The following is a 16,012-nucleotide window of genomic DNA, read 5'->3' on the forward strand; positions in this document are numbered from 1 at the left end:
TTGGTTTAGCTGCTCAAACTGTACATATGGAAATATGAAGAACACTGAACAGAGCGCAGAAAAGATAAAGCAAACTGTTACTGCTGCAAAAGGATTCATACCCCTTAAGCTTTTCAACAATTTGTCACGTTGCAACCACAAACTTAAATGTTTTTTATTAGGACTTTATATAATAAACCAATGTAAAGTAGTGCATAATTGTAAAATGAAAGGAAATTGGTAGTTCGCAAATAAAAAAAAAAAGACTTCTGAAGTTACTGATGGTATGTATATGTGATTTAATCTCATCTAAATACAGGCAATTGGGTATTAACATAAAATTTTCTTGAGATCTCAAGAAGTTTTATCGTGGTTAAATAAAGGTTGAATAAAGAACCTTTATTTCCACTGTGAAAACACAGTGGTAGCAGCATCAAGCTTATCGGAGTTGATGTGAAAATGAATGGCGCTAAATTAAAGACGAACCTGCCGGAATATGAAAAGGTTCCAGCAGGGCAGTAACCCTAAACACATCGCCAGATTTACATTGGAATGGTTTAGATGAAGGAATAATCATATGTTGGAATCTTACATGTATGCTTTTTTAGCTTACATACAGTATGTATGGCATACTTTTCAGCTTTCAGCTCATGAAATCCAAATAAAAACATTCAAGTTTGTGTTTGAAACATCCCAAAATGTAAAAAAAACTCAAGGGGCTTCGTCTGAAGCATGAATGTTCTGCATTGAGTTCCAAGCATGTAACTGATGCAGTGTCATAGTTTAAGAACTTCATCTTTGGTGGTTTTATTTTGTGTGAGTTGACTACCTTTTCTTTAATTCAACTGAGGGTGAGGGTTCTTTCTTCTCCAAAATATGTTGAAGTGCTTCTTTTTAATTCTTATCATCATACATACATGAAATAATCTGAAAATCTGTTCTAATCGGAAGACAACCCATGCTGCAAAGATAGTCATACATCTACAGAGTCTACACACGTAATAACTCATAATATACATACACTGTATTGGCAGTAAAGTGGAGTTATAAATGGTTTGGGGTTAGATGACTTGGTATAAATCATACACTCATGATAAATGAAATGTTTCTACATGAAAATGTTAAGAACTGAAGTTGGCTTTTTCTGATAATACTGCCAACCCCCAGGTGGACCTTGCTGGTGGGAGGGAATGGATGACTGAAGGCGCTTCATGTTTTTTGAGTTTACTATGTCTTATTTATCCATCATCCTGAGAGCTGGAGGAGAAGATGAAAATGTAAATGGAGGCGATAACATGTAAATGAGGCACTGCGATGCTCTCTGAACTTTCACCTGCTGGAGAAACATGCTAAGGTTTTACTCTTTGTGTAATTATCCGTACAATTCATGAGGTCAAAGAAAAAAAAAAGTGTTTTGGAAATGCATCAAATGAGAGGAGATTCTCCCCAAACAAACAGAACATATTACTGTCTCTTTGTCCACTGATTGTATAATATTCCTTTAAAACAGAGGAACATTTTTTCAGAGTTAAACAAAACACTAATAAAATAAGATGTTTGGTACAAACAGTCACTGGTGGTAGGAGTGGGGGCGGGCGGGGGAGCCCGGTCCAGAGGCTGGGTGGTGGATGGGGGAGGAGCTGGGGGTCATGTGTGGACTCAGCTCGCCTGTCTGCAGACGCCACAGCAGCTCCTCGTTGGTGCGGCTCAGACGCTTCTTCTCTTTGCTCTCCATCTCCACGTGCACCTGCAGGTTGGCGTTCTCTTCAGAGAGTTGCCTGAAGTAGAAAAGGGACAAAAGAACATAAGTAAAAAATGTAAGTCATTTTGATAGCTACAGTGTTCATGCCCCTTAAACCTTTAACATTGTTGTGATGCTGCAACCACAAACGTGTGTTTTATTGAGATTTTATGTGACATCCATTACTGAAGTGACAGTAAAATGTCTATAAAATGCGGCATGCATCTCTATTCACACTCATTTATTTAGATATTTTTTAAGATAATCTCTGGAGGAGCTGCAGAGATTCTCGGCACTGATGGGAGAAAAAAAGAGAGACAAAAATAAAGTCTCAATTAGTCAGTGTCAACCGAAATAAGGGACACAATAAACATGGATGAAACTTTTTGGTCTATATGCAAACTGTGTTTGTCAGAAAGCTAACACACATACACACACGCATCATCCGCAATACAACACCCCCACTGTAAAACATGATGGTGGATTGGTGTAATGCTATTTTTTTCTGCAGAGATAAAAAAATAAAGCAGAAAAATCAGTTATAAAAAAAGCTACAGACTACAAAGGACTTGAGAATGGCATTGAGGTTCACCTTCCAGCTGGACAGTGACCTGAAACATGCAGCAATGGAATGGTTTTAATCTAACTATTCTCATGTGTTGGAAAGGCCCAGTCAAAATCCTGAATTTGTAGCAAGACCTAAAAACTGATGTTCACAGATGTTCACCCTTCGACTCAACAAGAGCCATTTTGTACTGAAAAACCTGCAGAAATTTGGTTTTAGAAGTGGAAAAGTGATAGAGACATATGCCAACTATAACTATAACTGTAACTATAGCAAAAACTGGCTCCATGAACAAGTTTCAGACTTTTCAGTTTTTAACTTTATGGTTGTAATGTGATAAAAGGCGAAATAAACTTTTGCAATGCGCTGTGAGTGTTGAACTCAACCTTATTACCTATGTATAATTTAAATGCACATACAAACAGACCTGGACACAGCTTGATTCTTGTCTATCTGCTCTCTCAGGTCTTCGTTCTGCTGCTGCAACACTTGCAGTCTCTCCTCTAGGTGCACATTCTTTTCAGCCTGCTCAAAAACACAGGAGAAAACAGCGCAAAACATTAAAGTCTTTAAATAAGTTAAAGCATTAGAATCCATTGAATGATATAGATGGTAATGCCATTTGATTTTACAGTCAAAAAGGTAACGAACGTAATAATCATTTAATTTAGACCATTACTATTTGACTGTTCTTGCAAGGATAGAATTGCATAGCAATTTAATCAAATTCAAGTATATCTTTATGTTTAATTTAATATTACAAAAAAAATTAGGAATAAGACACTCAAAAGTCATTGTTGTTACTTTACAAAATATCCAGACTAAAAGTTGAAGCATACTATTTTCTCCAGTTCAGAAATCTTCAGCTCCTGTTGATGAATTTGTTGATTCTTCATCTCCAGAACTTCTTTAAGGCTCTTCAGGTCCTCATCAATATGCTTATATGGAGCCAAAGCGTCCTGAAAGAGAAGCGCTGTTTGTTCTGCAGGTATTTTCAGAGCTGTCAGTGTGTTATAGTGTTCTGCATCATGAAAACTTACAACTATCTGCTCATCTGTGCTCTTACGAAGAGCTTCTTCAAAGCGTTTGGCTCGATCTCTCAGGCTGCGGTTCTGAAAGGTAAGCGTGTCCACCTGATCCTGGAAATCAAACGCACACAAATCTGCAAGGGATTTGGTTTTTTCTGGTGGTAAATTTTACCTTAAAATGAAAAAACGCATACCTGGAGTGAAAGTCTGATTTTCTCAAACTCTTCCTCTAGAGACTTTTTCTGTTGTTCATGAGCCATTTTCAGATCTTTTAAAAGACATAACATATTATCGTCTCAAACTGAGGAATACGCACAGGAGAAGTTTTTAAAAGTGCTTCTTACTCTTTACTGTCCTTGCATGCTCCTCCTGCAAAGTGTCCAAAGTGTCATTGTGGGCTGTCTCCATCTCTGTCAAGGATGCCTCATGATTCTCTGTCATCTCCTCAAGCTACAAAGAAAATGTTGAAACATTTTTCAGTTTTGTTTTCAACAAAAAGTTCTTCATTTTCAGTTTTCATGCCAAATCATTAAAATCCTGAGCAAGTGAAGACATTAGAGTCTGTTTCTGCATGCTGCACCTGCTCCTGGTGTCTGAACTGTAGCTCCTCCAGCTCAGCTCGCTGATGGGCCTGCAGGCTCTCGGTCTCCTCTGCGTGCCGAGCCTTCAGCCTCTCCTCCAGCGCTCCCAGCTCGCTCCGCTGCTGAGCCTGCAGCCCCTGCAGCTCAGCCTCAAAACGGTGCTCCTGATCCTCCTTCTCCTGCTGCAGCTGCTCCCAGTGCGCGACGCTAACAGCTGGAAAACATACAGAGGTGAAACTGACTTCACCAGATTCAAATGTTGGTAATTGGCTACTCATCAAATGTTCAAAATAATAGATTTAGTACTATGCCTCGTCTCATAAATAGTGGATTTTAAATAAACCATTCTGGTTAGCATGTTTATTTAACCCATTTTATGCAGTTGTGTAATTGAAAAGTGCTTAACTCTTATAAATTCAGGTTTTCACCTCCTCTTTTCTCTGAAGAGGTAATCCATCACGTACATGTTGGGAGTCCGGCTCCCTGAGGTTTCCACTTACCCACTTCATCCCTGATTCTGCCGAGCTCCAGGGACAGCTCCCTCTCTTTTACAATGGCGCTCTCATTCTGGAATGAAACAGAACATGACACATTCAAGGAGACAAACTGATGTATTTTATAGGCAAACTGCAAAATGAAAGAATTTTATTTCCATCATGTTCAGCACGATAGATAATGGTCAAGACATTGGCAGGAAGATAAGCTTGGATCCTCAGGGGGCTCTGCCTGTCACAGTTTTAACTATTTTAAACTTAAATTTATTGAGAGACTAATAGGAAAATGTGACATTAAAAGTTAATGTTCCAGATCTAACAAGAACAGATTTGGGAAAAACAGAAAAAGATGATTAAAACCTGATTTACTTCAAATTATTGCTAAAAATATCTTGTAATTGGTAGCAGAGATATACAGTATTTCATCAGTGCTATTATACTGATGTGCCTCCTGTCAGTAATAACATAGAGATAATCAGATAATGTAATTATCTGATGATGAAAAAAGTTCCAGTAATAAACTTCTATCTTTTTTATCAACCCTATCTTTACAGATATAGCAAATGTCTTAAAAATTTCAAGTTATCTACAACTATAAGCATTTTCTGAGAGGTACGAGGCTTGCGTTAAACTTTTTTCAACTAGCTAAACAGACCCCAGATGCATTGCGCCAATATGGGGCAATTAGGAGGTTTTTGTAGAGGTTAACATCTTGCAACACATTTGTACGGCACACACCTGTAGGTGTTGAATGGCCCAAATTATGAATGAACCAATAAGGTTTTTTAAGAGAGAGAGAGAGAGATAAAAGACAGCAACAAGATATCTGATCATAATTAATGTCTGCAGAAAAATATCTAATCCAAAAATAACTCAACAATCCTGAAGAGAGAAAGACTCAGAGGGGAACAAAGTGGAGCTTTTGAAAAATGTATGAAACGGTCAACAGTATGTCCCAGTAGAAATGATGTCACCATCTGAGAGGTTTTCTATGCAGCAGAAAATCATCACTAAGAGACTGGAATGATCTCAAGAGGGATGAAACATGTTCAGCATCATTTTATACCATCTAGAGTAAAGGGCGGTGACAAGCTATTCCTTATAGAATACCAATACATTTTTATGTAATGTTTCGGGGGGGGGGTAAAGTGAAATTTTTTAATAGATACATTTTTACATACAGTACAGACCAAAAGTTTGGACACAACTGTGTGTCCAAACTTTTGGCACACATTGACCACAAACCTTTGGTCAATACAGACCAAAAGTTTGGACACACTTTCTCATTGAATTCAATGAGAAGGTGTGTCCAAACTTTTGGTCTGTACTGTATGTCTGACTAAATACCCTTAGTGTAGTGCTACACAGAGGAAAAAATAGCATAAGTTTCTGAAAAACACTAAACAGAGTTAACTAACTTGAAGCAGTCATTTATTCCAGCCTAAGTGCAGCTTTAGCTTCAGTGGTGTAGCTGCTTATTTGGTGGGAGTTTTTGTCTTGTAACAATTTAAAGGCCAGGAAGAACACGAGAGGCTGCAAAAAATCTTCCTTGTTAAAGTTTCAACTTTAACAAGGAAGCTTCAACTTTTGTTAAAGTTGAAACTTTCATCCAGAAGTCATTTAAAAACTGCTGTGCTTTGCAACAGTAATTGTATTCCTTGGACTTTTGCATTGTTTTTCACAGTATAGCAACAGTTAATTTGGGTTTTCAGGGTTTTGTGTTTGACTAAAACAATGTAATGCAGAATTACTAAATTGAAGGAAAATGATACATGGTTTTCAGAACCTATTGCAAATAAATATCTGAAATATGTCGAGTAGATTGTATCCGGCTGTTTTGATAATAATTCCCCTAAAAAATATGCAATCAATTGTGTGGGAAGTTGGATGAAGTTTCACATTTTGACAGAAAAGCAAGTTTACAATGGAGGAGTTTAGATCAAAGCATATTCACATGTTAGGAGGAGAGGAGAGACATTGACACAGCACACAGGAATCTGATCGATAAATGCAAACACACCCCAACACTGAAATTATTATATCAGAATGAAGCACAGCTGCAAAATTATTCCATGCCGTCTTCCTGGAAACTCAGGCAGCTTTGACTCAGCACAATCCTCCCTAGCTCTTTGCTCTCTGCCTGCTCTGTCGCTAGGAAACAAGTGAACATAATGATCATATAGACGCACGCATTCAGACTCCCACAGCACCAAACACACATGAGCAAAGCTACAAATGCATCAAGGAATCCTCGGTGCCGGACAAAAACAAGCTTACTGCCTGCAGTAGACACTGTCTTTACCGTTTGGTCCAGACAGCAGAGAGGGAGAAAATGAAGCCTGCAGCAGCAATGGCCCATATTAGGCTAGCAAACGGCAGCATCCCTTAGCCTGATGGGGAGGCAGCAGGGACAGATGGGAAGTGAAAAGAAAGATGCAGAAAGAATGTCAAAGCAGAGGGGAGGGATGAGGCAGGCGGAGGAGAGGGAGAGAAGAGAGGAGAGAAGGGAAAGACCAAAAGCTCACCTCGCTGCTTGGTTTGCGAGCATCATTTCTCTCTACTGGAACAAAGAGAGCCAGACCCAGCCCAGCTCTGACTGTCCTCCTCTCAACCCCCCACCAACACGCCCCATACCACAGTCATAAGCATGACAGAGAGCAACACACCCAGACACACGCACACAGCATCTTTGAATCTCTGAAGGCAGACGAAGAAACAGGGGAGTGACCTGATCAATAAATGCATAGATTTTCAGATTAGCGGGAAATACTGGCTTATTATTATTCTTTTTTCTCCTACAGAAGCTGCAGAATTACACAACAGCATACATCTGACAAAAACTGCCTAAATAGTTCAGTCCAAGCGCAGTTTAAAACATTTAATACTTTTTAATCAAAAGGGGTTTTAATTCAATCCAGAATGAGCTAATCTACTCATAATGGGTTGGGCTCATAGTAGGACAAATAAAATAAAATCAAAGGAAGAGATAAAAGGACAAGACAATAGTTAAAAAGCAGCACACACAGCACCATTATTAGCATTTGCATAAGTATAATAGGAAATTAACTGAAATATCTTTTATATTTTCCTTAGATTTTTTAGGGAACACCCGAAGTGTTTCACAGTCCAAATTTCAGTATAGGCTTCTTTGAGAATGAATGTGTCCTCTACTATTATATCAGCATAAAAACAAACTTTGGTATAGAACTTTAATTTGGAATTTTTTTTAACTTTCTTACATACTGAAGATTTTGAACTAATGTATTTGCAAAGCAGCCCAGAGTCAACAAAGCACAAAAAAAATCTACAACAAATCACACAGTGGAAACATCTGAGTGCATTAAACAGTAAATACTTGCAAAGGTTCTTATGCTTCCTTAACTTTTTCATGTAGTGTCACATATCATTCATAAACTTATACATACAGTATATATGCTACAAGTGTATTTTAATGCGATTCTTATGTGAAATACGAAACTGTGAAGTGGAAGAAAAATGTTCAATTACTTTCAAATTTGTTTACAACTTCCTTTCTTTACTGCAAAACTGAAAAGTGTGGCACATACTTGTATTAGGCTCTCTATGTCAATTCCTCTGGCTTCAAATACATCTGGATTTTAGTAGGGTGTCCTTACCTGCACAACTAATTTCGAATCCAATAATAGAAGCACAAATCTGTATGACTGTTATTTTGCTAGTGGTACACCTAAAATTCTCCACTGAGGGATAATAAAGATATTTCTAATATCTATTATTTTCTGTATTTGTTTCCCTTCATCTTTCTGTCATCTAATCTCTGACCAGCTTTCTTGTTATTGTTTAAGTATAAACAACACCCAAATTTACACTTCCCTTTTAACTATTATATTGACCTGTCATAAAAAATCTAAAATACACCAAAAGTTTGTGACATCATATCAAAATGTCATAAAGTTTAGGAGGTAAAAATGCTTCCATATGGCACTCTATATATTGAAAGCAAAATACAACTAGTGTTCTTTTTCCCATTTTAAATAAATATAAAACCTTTGGAAGTCCTCAAGTTTGATGAGCCCTGATGCTGCAGACTCACACTTGATGTGAAAAAAAAGATTTAAAGAAATCAAAGGAACTTGCTTTGACAGTAGCAACTGGATGCTACAGGTGTCTTTTGAACAAAGGGATGTTGGATGCTTTGTAGTTGTATTGAAGCTCACAGTGAGATTCTCTCAGTTGGCTCTGTCAGACACTATTGGTCATAGAGAGTTTACAACCATGCAGCTAAATGGGAATCTAAATGGAAGCAAGTTCAATGATGATACTGTTTACACAATAAAATTTGTGCATTGTCCTTATGAAGTGATAGTGTGTAATCTTGTTTGCTTCAACCATAGCTTCCTTCAACACAAGAAAGCTAATTCAACCATATTCTTAACCTTCTTCCCTAAAAACCAATTTACTTATCTAAAGCTCCTAAATCTTAGACATCACAGCTAACTGACCCTACGTGCAACTTTTTTTTTTTCACATAGAACTGACAGAATCTAATCTTAGCTCTAAAGGCGTATTTATGTCTGCAGAGCCTACCTTATCACAAAAGTGCAGAGTGGTGATGCTGAAAACATCCAGGCACAGAGAGGCCTTCTTCAGCTGGACCTGGAGAGTCTGCAGCTGCAGGGCCTGCTGCTCACATCGCTCCTGTAGCCGCTGGATCAGAGCCCGGTCCACTTCCTGACACCGTCCTGTCCGAGGAACCGCTGCTGTTCGACCGCGAGCTAGGAGCACAGATAACCAAAATGTTATTGCTTAGACTCAGATGAGAGTCAAAGTAAAAATGATCAGAGGAAATATACTAATCAATGATATTTCCTTGCAACTATGGCCCCCTTTTCAGATTAAAAAAATAAATAAATAAAAATTTATATATATATATATACATATATATATATATATATACATAATATACAGTTCACCACTGTATGTTTGAACATTATCTAACTAATTGGACTCCTCTGAATCTACATGAACTTTACTTTTTAGATTAAACTGATGAAATTAATCATTTTTTATGATATTATAAACTAATGGGGTGCACCTGTACTAACTGCAATGAGTCATACAACTTTACAACGATGAGCTCTGTTTGCTTTGTATAATTAATTTTCCTTTCTTGGCAAATCCCAAAGCAGGGAAGAGGAAATAAGATCTATTTCTGCACATTGTGGAAAGAGGAGCAGCTTCCTACTTTTCAAGTAGGACCGCATAATGTGTGTCTTGTATTGGAACATTGTTCACTGTACTGCAACTCTATATGCTACTACCGCTTCTCTGTCTCAGTGGTCTCTGAATAAAGCAAAATTGGTGGCGAGCACTGATGTAATCTGAGCTGGAAGAACAGGCACAGAGGGAGCTATAGCAGCATTACTGCTACTGTAGCTTGTTGCTATGACAACATCAGGTCGCCCGTGTGTAAGATCAGGAAATGAGGAGCAGAGATTGTGAACGCAATTTAAATTTTTAAAGGAACGGAAGCAGCAATTGACATGGAACAAACTTAAGATGACATCATATCGTATAGGACACAACCTGTGGGTACATTATGTGTGTAGAGCAGAGAGAAGGTTGAAGTGTGAACAGTGTGACATGACAGACTCACAGGGTGATTGTGGCTTTGGTGGAACCACAGCACATCTTTTAGGGGAAGATCTTGGTGAGAACACAGCCTCTGTGTCCTTCTGCAGGTCTGTCCTCGACACTGTGTAGAATAGAAAACTGGTGATCTGCTGCAAAATGTCCAAGATGAAAGCATTCTTTGATTTCCCAAAGCATAGAATACATGCCAAAAATTAGGAGGTTACATCAAAAGAGTTCCAAAATAGATTCTAGTAAAGAATAAACATTATTATTACATAATGGGTTACCTATAAGAATACATTACATAATTTAGAAGGATGTCCTTTCTTAGAGTTTGCTTGCTTCAAGGTATATCCTCCTCTGGCTTAAACCCCAGCATGGCATACATGTCAAAAACCAGAGGTTTTATCAAAACTGAAACCTTTTCAACTCATACAAATTTTTCAGAAAAGAATTGTGAAAACAAAAATATTTCAACAGCTATAGATTATGTACTAAAATGGGCCAGTCAAAGGCAACGCATAAGTACAAGAGACAATTTTTTAGCTAAGACTGATAAACTGAAACTGAATTTCACACCAATTTCCATTGGTCTTTAAAATCTGGGCAAAATTTAATTAAATTCATGTGAGAATTGTTAAAGAGTGTAATTGTGTAAGAAACTTTAAGTTTATAAATGTAATCTAATTAAATGTATGACTTAGTAAATCTCATGAAAGGCGATAAAAACATTAAAATAAAACATTAAAATATATTTGCCTTGAATAAATAATAATTGTATGATGGTAGATACAATGCCGGTTAAAAAGGGGACCTGTACAGATGAACCGGGCAGCTACCAATTACACAGATAACCACTAGATGGTGATGATTTCCAACATTCAAATCAAATATTAACTTGAGGAATTTGATCGAGCTCACTGCCTCCTACAGGAGTATAAAGGAAGTGCAGTGTGTGGTGCTGCATCACTTCTGAACTGCAGCGCTAAGCAGTAGTTACAACAGCACCGAGGCCTGCAGTTGTGGTGTTTTCTGCACATTCTTTCAGAAATCCTTAATTAGACTATTAGTGAGGAAACTGGTCATTAAGACATTGTTGATCATAAAGGAAGCACTCTGTGATTGCTGTTTTTGGTTTTAAAATATCATGCTAAGATACAACTTAAAAAAGCAGAAAATGAAGCAAAACCTCTCAACAAAAACACAATGCTCTATGAAAAGCCTAATTATTAGTTCTGTTTTTCTTTTTTAAATATTTTGGGTAAGAAAAAAAAAAGTCATTTTATCCATTTATTTTCTATGCCGGTTTGTCCTTGCATGCAGGGGATGCCGGTGCCAATTTCCAGTGGTCATTAGATAAGGAGATAGAGGTACATCCTGGACACGTCACCAGTTACAAGGCAGTACAGAAACACAGCAGGACCAAAAAACGTGCACACACACATTCACTATATAAAGACCAATTAACAAATGGTCATGTGTTTGGGAAGAAGCTTGAGGAGAGATCCCAGAACCTAACTCTTTCTTCCTAAAAGGCAACAGTGCTATTCAAATGCTTTATCTAAAAATATACAAAGCAAACTTCATTAAAGAGAAATAAGAAATGGTTTGCAGCACTTTTCTGCAATTTTTCTTTTTTTATGGCTTCTTTTGGTGACAAAATCAAATGATCCGGCACAGCTCGAGGTCTAAACCAGCTGTCAAAATTCACATCCAGGCATGGAAATAACGTGATCTCACCTCAGGATTACTCTAAATTGATAATCGCTCACAAGCACACACACTGAAACTGGATATCGGAAAACTATTTCCTCCTGTCTGTGCGATGTGTGACTGTACCAAGGGAGGAGCCATGTTGGGGTGATAGGTTACGATTCTGCAGACTCGTAGTGCTGGAGGGCTGAACCCGGCCCTTAGCCTGGGAGGTTTCACTGTCTATGACGGCTTTGTGTGGAAGTGTTTCATCACCGCCAGAGCAGGGATCTACAAAGGAAGGAGACAGATAAACGTGAATCTCTGTGCTTTACCTGCAGGTATGTCTGGAAAAACACAGCAGAGGAAAACTAGACTATTTAAGCTGACGTTAATGTGATTTCAAATCGAAAGAAGAATTCTTTCCAGCTTAAAGACACTCCAGTAGCAAATTTTCTAAATAACCAAAAGCACAAAAAAGCATTGCTGCAAACATTTTTATTGCATTTCTGGTTTTTGCACCAGAGATGCAAAAACCATCTCTGGTGTAAAATATACCAAAGATGGTTGTATATTTTTGCTACTCAGTTTCTGTGTAACCAGCAGCTTAAAAAGACATTCCTGTAGAGAATGTTCTAAATGTCTGAACTACCAAGAGCACAAAAAAGAAATGCTGCAAACATGTTACTGCATCTCAGTTTTTTTTTATTATTATGAACAGTTTTAGATGTGGAGAAAATATGAACAAAAAACATTTTCTTTAAGAGAATACAATATTAGCAGCAAGATGGTAATCATTTTGCTGCTAATATTTATTCAATAAAAAATCTGTAAAAAATAATAACTCACACTTTCAATATTCAAATGTACCATCCAACAGCCAGTACTTTAATACAATTTATGTATTAAATGTGGTTACCTTCATAATAACCATATTTGAAACTATTAACAAGAAACTTGCAGGATGCTTTTCCTGGTCAAAATTGCAATATGTATCTTTTATGAAAAAAAAAAAATGTTTTATACATATTTGTTAAAACTGTTACTTTGTCATGATTGTACAAAATGAGACAGAAAAGGAAAAAAAATGAAGCTCCTCCCTGTAGTACTATTGCCATTTGCAGAAATACACTGATTGTTCAGAAACAGCCAATCAGAGCCAGGAGGAAGGTCTCAGTTAGAACTGTCAATCAGGCTTGAGTATGCACTGCTTACACCCTCCCCCTTACGCTCTGCTACACTATAAGTTATGGTAATAATGTGAAATTGGAAATGCGAGGAATATCCTACTTAGTGCATTTCTAGTTTTTAATTTGAGTTGTTTCTAACCATTTTTACATACAAACATGTCTAGATTAAAGTTTACTATGTCTGCGTAAACAGGAAGTCAAAAACCAGACAGACAGATTACATTACTTATAAAACATTCAGCTGCTAAATCAATGGTTGTGCTGACACAACTCCACTTTCTACAGGTAATGTGACACTTTCAAACTGAAAAAAACGGAGTCTTTTGCCCTTGAGCATCTTTACTGTGACCTTAGTCCAGATCAGATTGCACTGTACACTACTACACACTTAACTGCCTGAATCTTACAACTGCTGCAGCTTAATATAGTCTGGTTCTAAAATGAACACCCTGTAGGTGTGTGTGATACTTTCACAGGGACTGCCGCATCTCTTCACACTGCAGCAGTCTGAATCCACCTGGGAGAGTCAGCACATTTTCCCTTTAACTGAAGCTGATACCAAGCCAGGAAGAGCACTGACTAATAGGCAGAGCTATACAGCAATTTATGCTGTTGTTTGCATGCTTGGCTGCATGTGCAATATTAGTCCAACCTCCACAACAACAACACGATGAGTAGTTAGAGGCCTTGGGAACTCTGATTGGTACCTTTATATTAGAAGTTGCAACAAACTCTTGGATTCTGGTTAGCATGTTCAGTTTTTTTTTCTTTTTTTTTATTTTAGCTAAAATTGTATTGCTGCCATCTTACTACAGCACACTTTCAGGAGACCATACATGCATGGATCAAAGTTATGTTTTTGGCAGCCAAAAGACAAAGTTTTTATAAATTGATTGGAACACAATACAGTTTTTAATAAGCATCATTTTATGAAAATAGATCACAGTTAAATAAATCTTACAAATTGATCGCTCATCAATTTGGGGCATTTGCTGTAAGCTGTAATTATGAAACACTTGGAATACTGCAGCACTCTTTTTGTAATCAATCTAAGAATGTCTTATTTCTTGACTTGAATTACTGAAAATAACTAACTTTTTATTGATATTCTATTATATTAAGATGCAAATTTGTGAATATTAAGAAGTGTAAGCTTTAATTGTGATGTTAATCAGTATATCTTAACAAGCATTTTAGGTTCAGTTTGTTTGTCCAATATTAAAAAACAAACAAAATCCCAATATTTAATGAGAAAACCACTTAAACCACATCATTTGTAGAGAGAGAAAAACAAACTTTTAACATTGCTACAATATAACATTTCTGGAATAAAATCATTTTTTAATTGTGTGAAGTGATATTCTAAATTTCATGAGTACTGTAAGGCAGTGGTCATCACTTTAAATAAATCCCTCTGTGTTTAATGAATATGAGTTTCACTTTCTTATTCAAATAAATGAAATAAAACATGTTACGACAGTTTTCTAATTTATTGACTTGCGCCTGTATAATCAAAGCACAGTCAAATAGAAAAAGCTTCACGACTTACAGTGACATTGGTCGTTGTGACAGCTGTCGTTGGACTGGCTGCTGGACAACGATGAGGCGCTGGAGCTGCGTATGACGCCTAAAGCAGCTAGTCGAGCAGCTGGAAGGCTGGAAAAGCCTGGAGGACGGAGACCGGACTGGCCCGACTTCAGCAGGACAGTTTTGGGTGTGATTTCTGGACCTTGGCAGAAATATATGTGGTTTTCCATGTGGAATACAACACAATGAAGCTGGGGTTCCCTTTTTAGGTTATAATTGTGGTGACATAAATGTATCTAATTTAAATAAATAAATAAATAAACAGCACAAAATCCTAAACCTAGTAAAAAATACATCTATTCAGAAATTTAGAGCACAATATAGAAGAGACCAGCATGCACCAAAGCACAATAGGGCTTGAAAGAGTTGAAATATGCAATGAATATTGACAGAAAGTCCTAATGTTAACCTTTTAAAGATTTCTCAAACGGATGGAGGTTAACTTTCCACCATCTTACCTGTTTGGTCCTGGAGGCCTGGGGTGGACACGCTTGCTGCACGGCAGGATAGTGGAGCTGACCTCTGACCCATTTGCGGGACTCTTGTCTTGGCCGCGGGCTGCCTGGTGACTGCCCCCAAACCTAGCTGAGGCCTCAGAGTTCTAGGTGAACGATAGACGCCTCCACCGTCTTGGTAAAGATGCTGATGAAGGACATTAGCAACCAATTACTGTCACAAGAGCTACATTTCCTTTCACAATGAATATATTGAAGTTGAGGGATGCAATGGGGAAAAAAATGAAAAGGGTAAGGGAGAATGATTATGTTACATCTTGATTGTCATTGTATGTTAGGAATAGATGAAATCCAGAATCTACATCTCACCTCTTGGACGTATTTCTTCGACATTTCTTCATGAAAGCTCTCTGATTTCCCGCTCACCCTCTGAGGTGCGGTGTTCCCTGGAGGTTTCACGCCCATCGGAGCTGCGCCTGGCGGATAGTACCCTGCGTTCTGCAACTCCTGTCGATATTTGTCAAACAGTACATTGGAGGAGCTGAGCACCGGAGTGGATCTGGATTGAGGAACCCCCTTTGAATCCTTCTCAGCTTGTGCACCAGAAGAAGATAGTGGTTGAGTTGCCTTTGTCAAGCCTTCAGACTGGGTGTCGGTGTCTTGTGATTTTGCTGGTGTGCTTTTTCGAATGTATGTAATGATTTTTGGTCTCACATTTTTGGGCTTCTGTGGTAGAGGGGGAATTTTGGGCTCATTTTCTTTCTGTTGAGAGATGGGTTTGGGAATGCCACTATTTATGTTTATTTTATTCGGAAGTCTGACGATCTGACTGACAGTTTTTTGAAAAGCAGCACTTCTTTCCAAACTCAAAGCCCTTGTGCCCTGGACTTTAGCTGGAGAACCAGGCGGTTGTCTTTTGGGTGAGCAGGAGGTAGTTTTGGGAGTTGCAGGGGCTGCAGATCGACCAGGGCTTCCCCATGTTTTCCTCCGCTCCTGAGATGACAAGCTGGAGCTGTTCTCAAAGGAGCCCTGCTTTTTCAGGCTGTTATCAAAAGAAAGCTGCTTCTTGAAAGAATTCTCAAAGGAT

The 16,012-nt window shown here is 37.9% G+C and overlaps 1 protein-coding gene across 4 annotated transcripts; it reads right to left on the reverse strand.

Annotated features, from left to right (window-relative positions):
* Positions 1–266: 266 nt before the first annotated feature.
* mtus2b (microtubule associated tumor suppressor candidate 2b) lies at positions 267–15,413 on the reverse strand. 4 transcript variants are annotated; one of them, XM_032545555.1, is made up of 14 exons: positions 15,295–15,413; positions 14,929–15,112; positions 14,433–14,612; positions 11,841–11,984; positions 10,024–10,122; positions 8,955–9,127; positions 4,395–4,461; positions 3,894–4,108; positions 3,658–3,763; positions 3,508–3,581; positions 3,326–3,424; positions 3,125–3,244; positions 2,713–2,813; positions 267–1,757 (listed from the first exon to the last, which is right to left on the reverse strand). In XM_032545555.1, exons 1-14 carry the CDS (start codon positions 15,388–15,390, stop codon positions 1,550–1,552), a joined length of 1,866 nt encoding a protein of 621 aa, XP_032401446.1. In that variant the 5' UTR covers positions 15,391–15,413; the 3' UTR covers positions 267–1,549. The 4 variants fall into 4 exon arrangements, with proteins under 4 accessions (XP_032401446.1, XP_032401445.1, XP_032401447.1 ...); XM_032545554.1 differs by having other exon boundaries at positions 270–1,757; positions 8,955–9,142; XM_032545556.1 differs by lacking the exons at positions 8,955–9,127; positions 10,024–10,122; positions 11,841–11,984; ... (1 more) ...; positions 14,929–15,112; positions 15,295–15,413 and adding an exon at positions 6,691–6,850 and having other exon boundaries at positions 275–1,757.
* Positions 15,414–16,012: the final 599 nt, after the last annotated feature.

The sequence above is a fragment of the Xiphophorus hellerii genome, chromosome 18 (assembly GCF_003331165.1).
Source record: "Xiphophorus hellerii strain 12219 chromosome 18, Xiphophorus_hellerii-4.1, whole genome shotgun sequence".
NCBI lineage: Eukaryota > Metazoa > Chordata > Actinopteri > Cyprinodontiformes > Poeciliidae > Xiphophorus > Xiphophorus hellerii.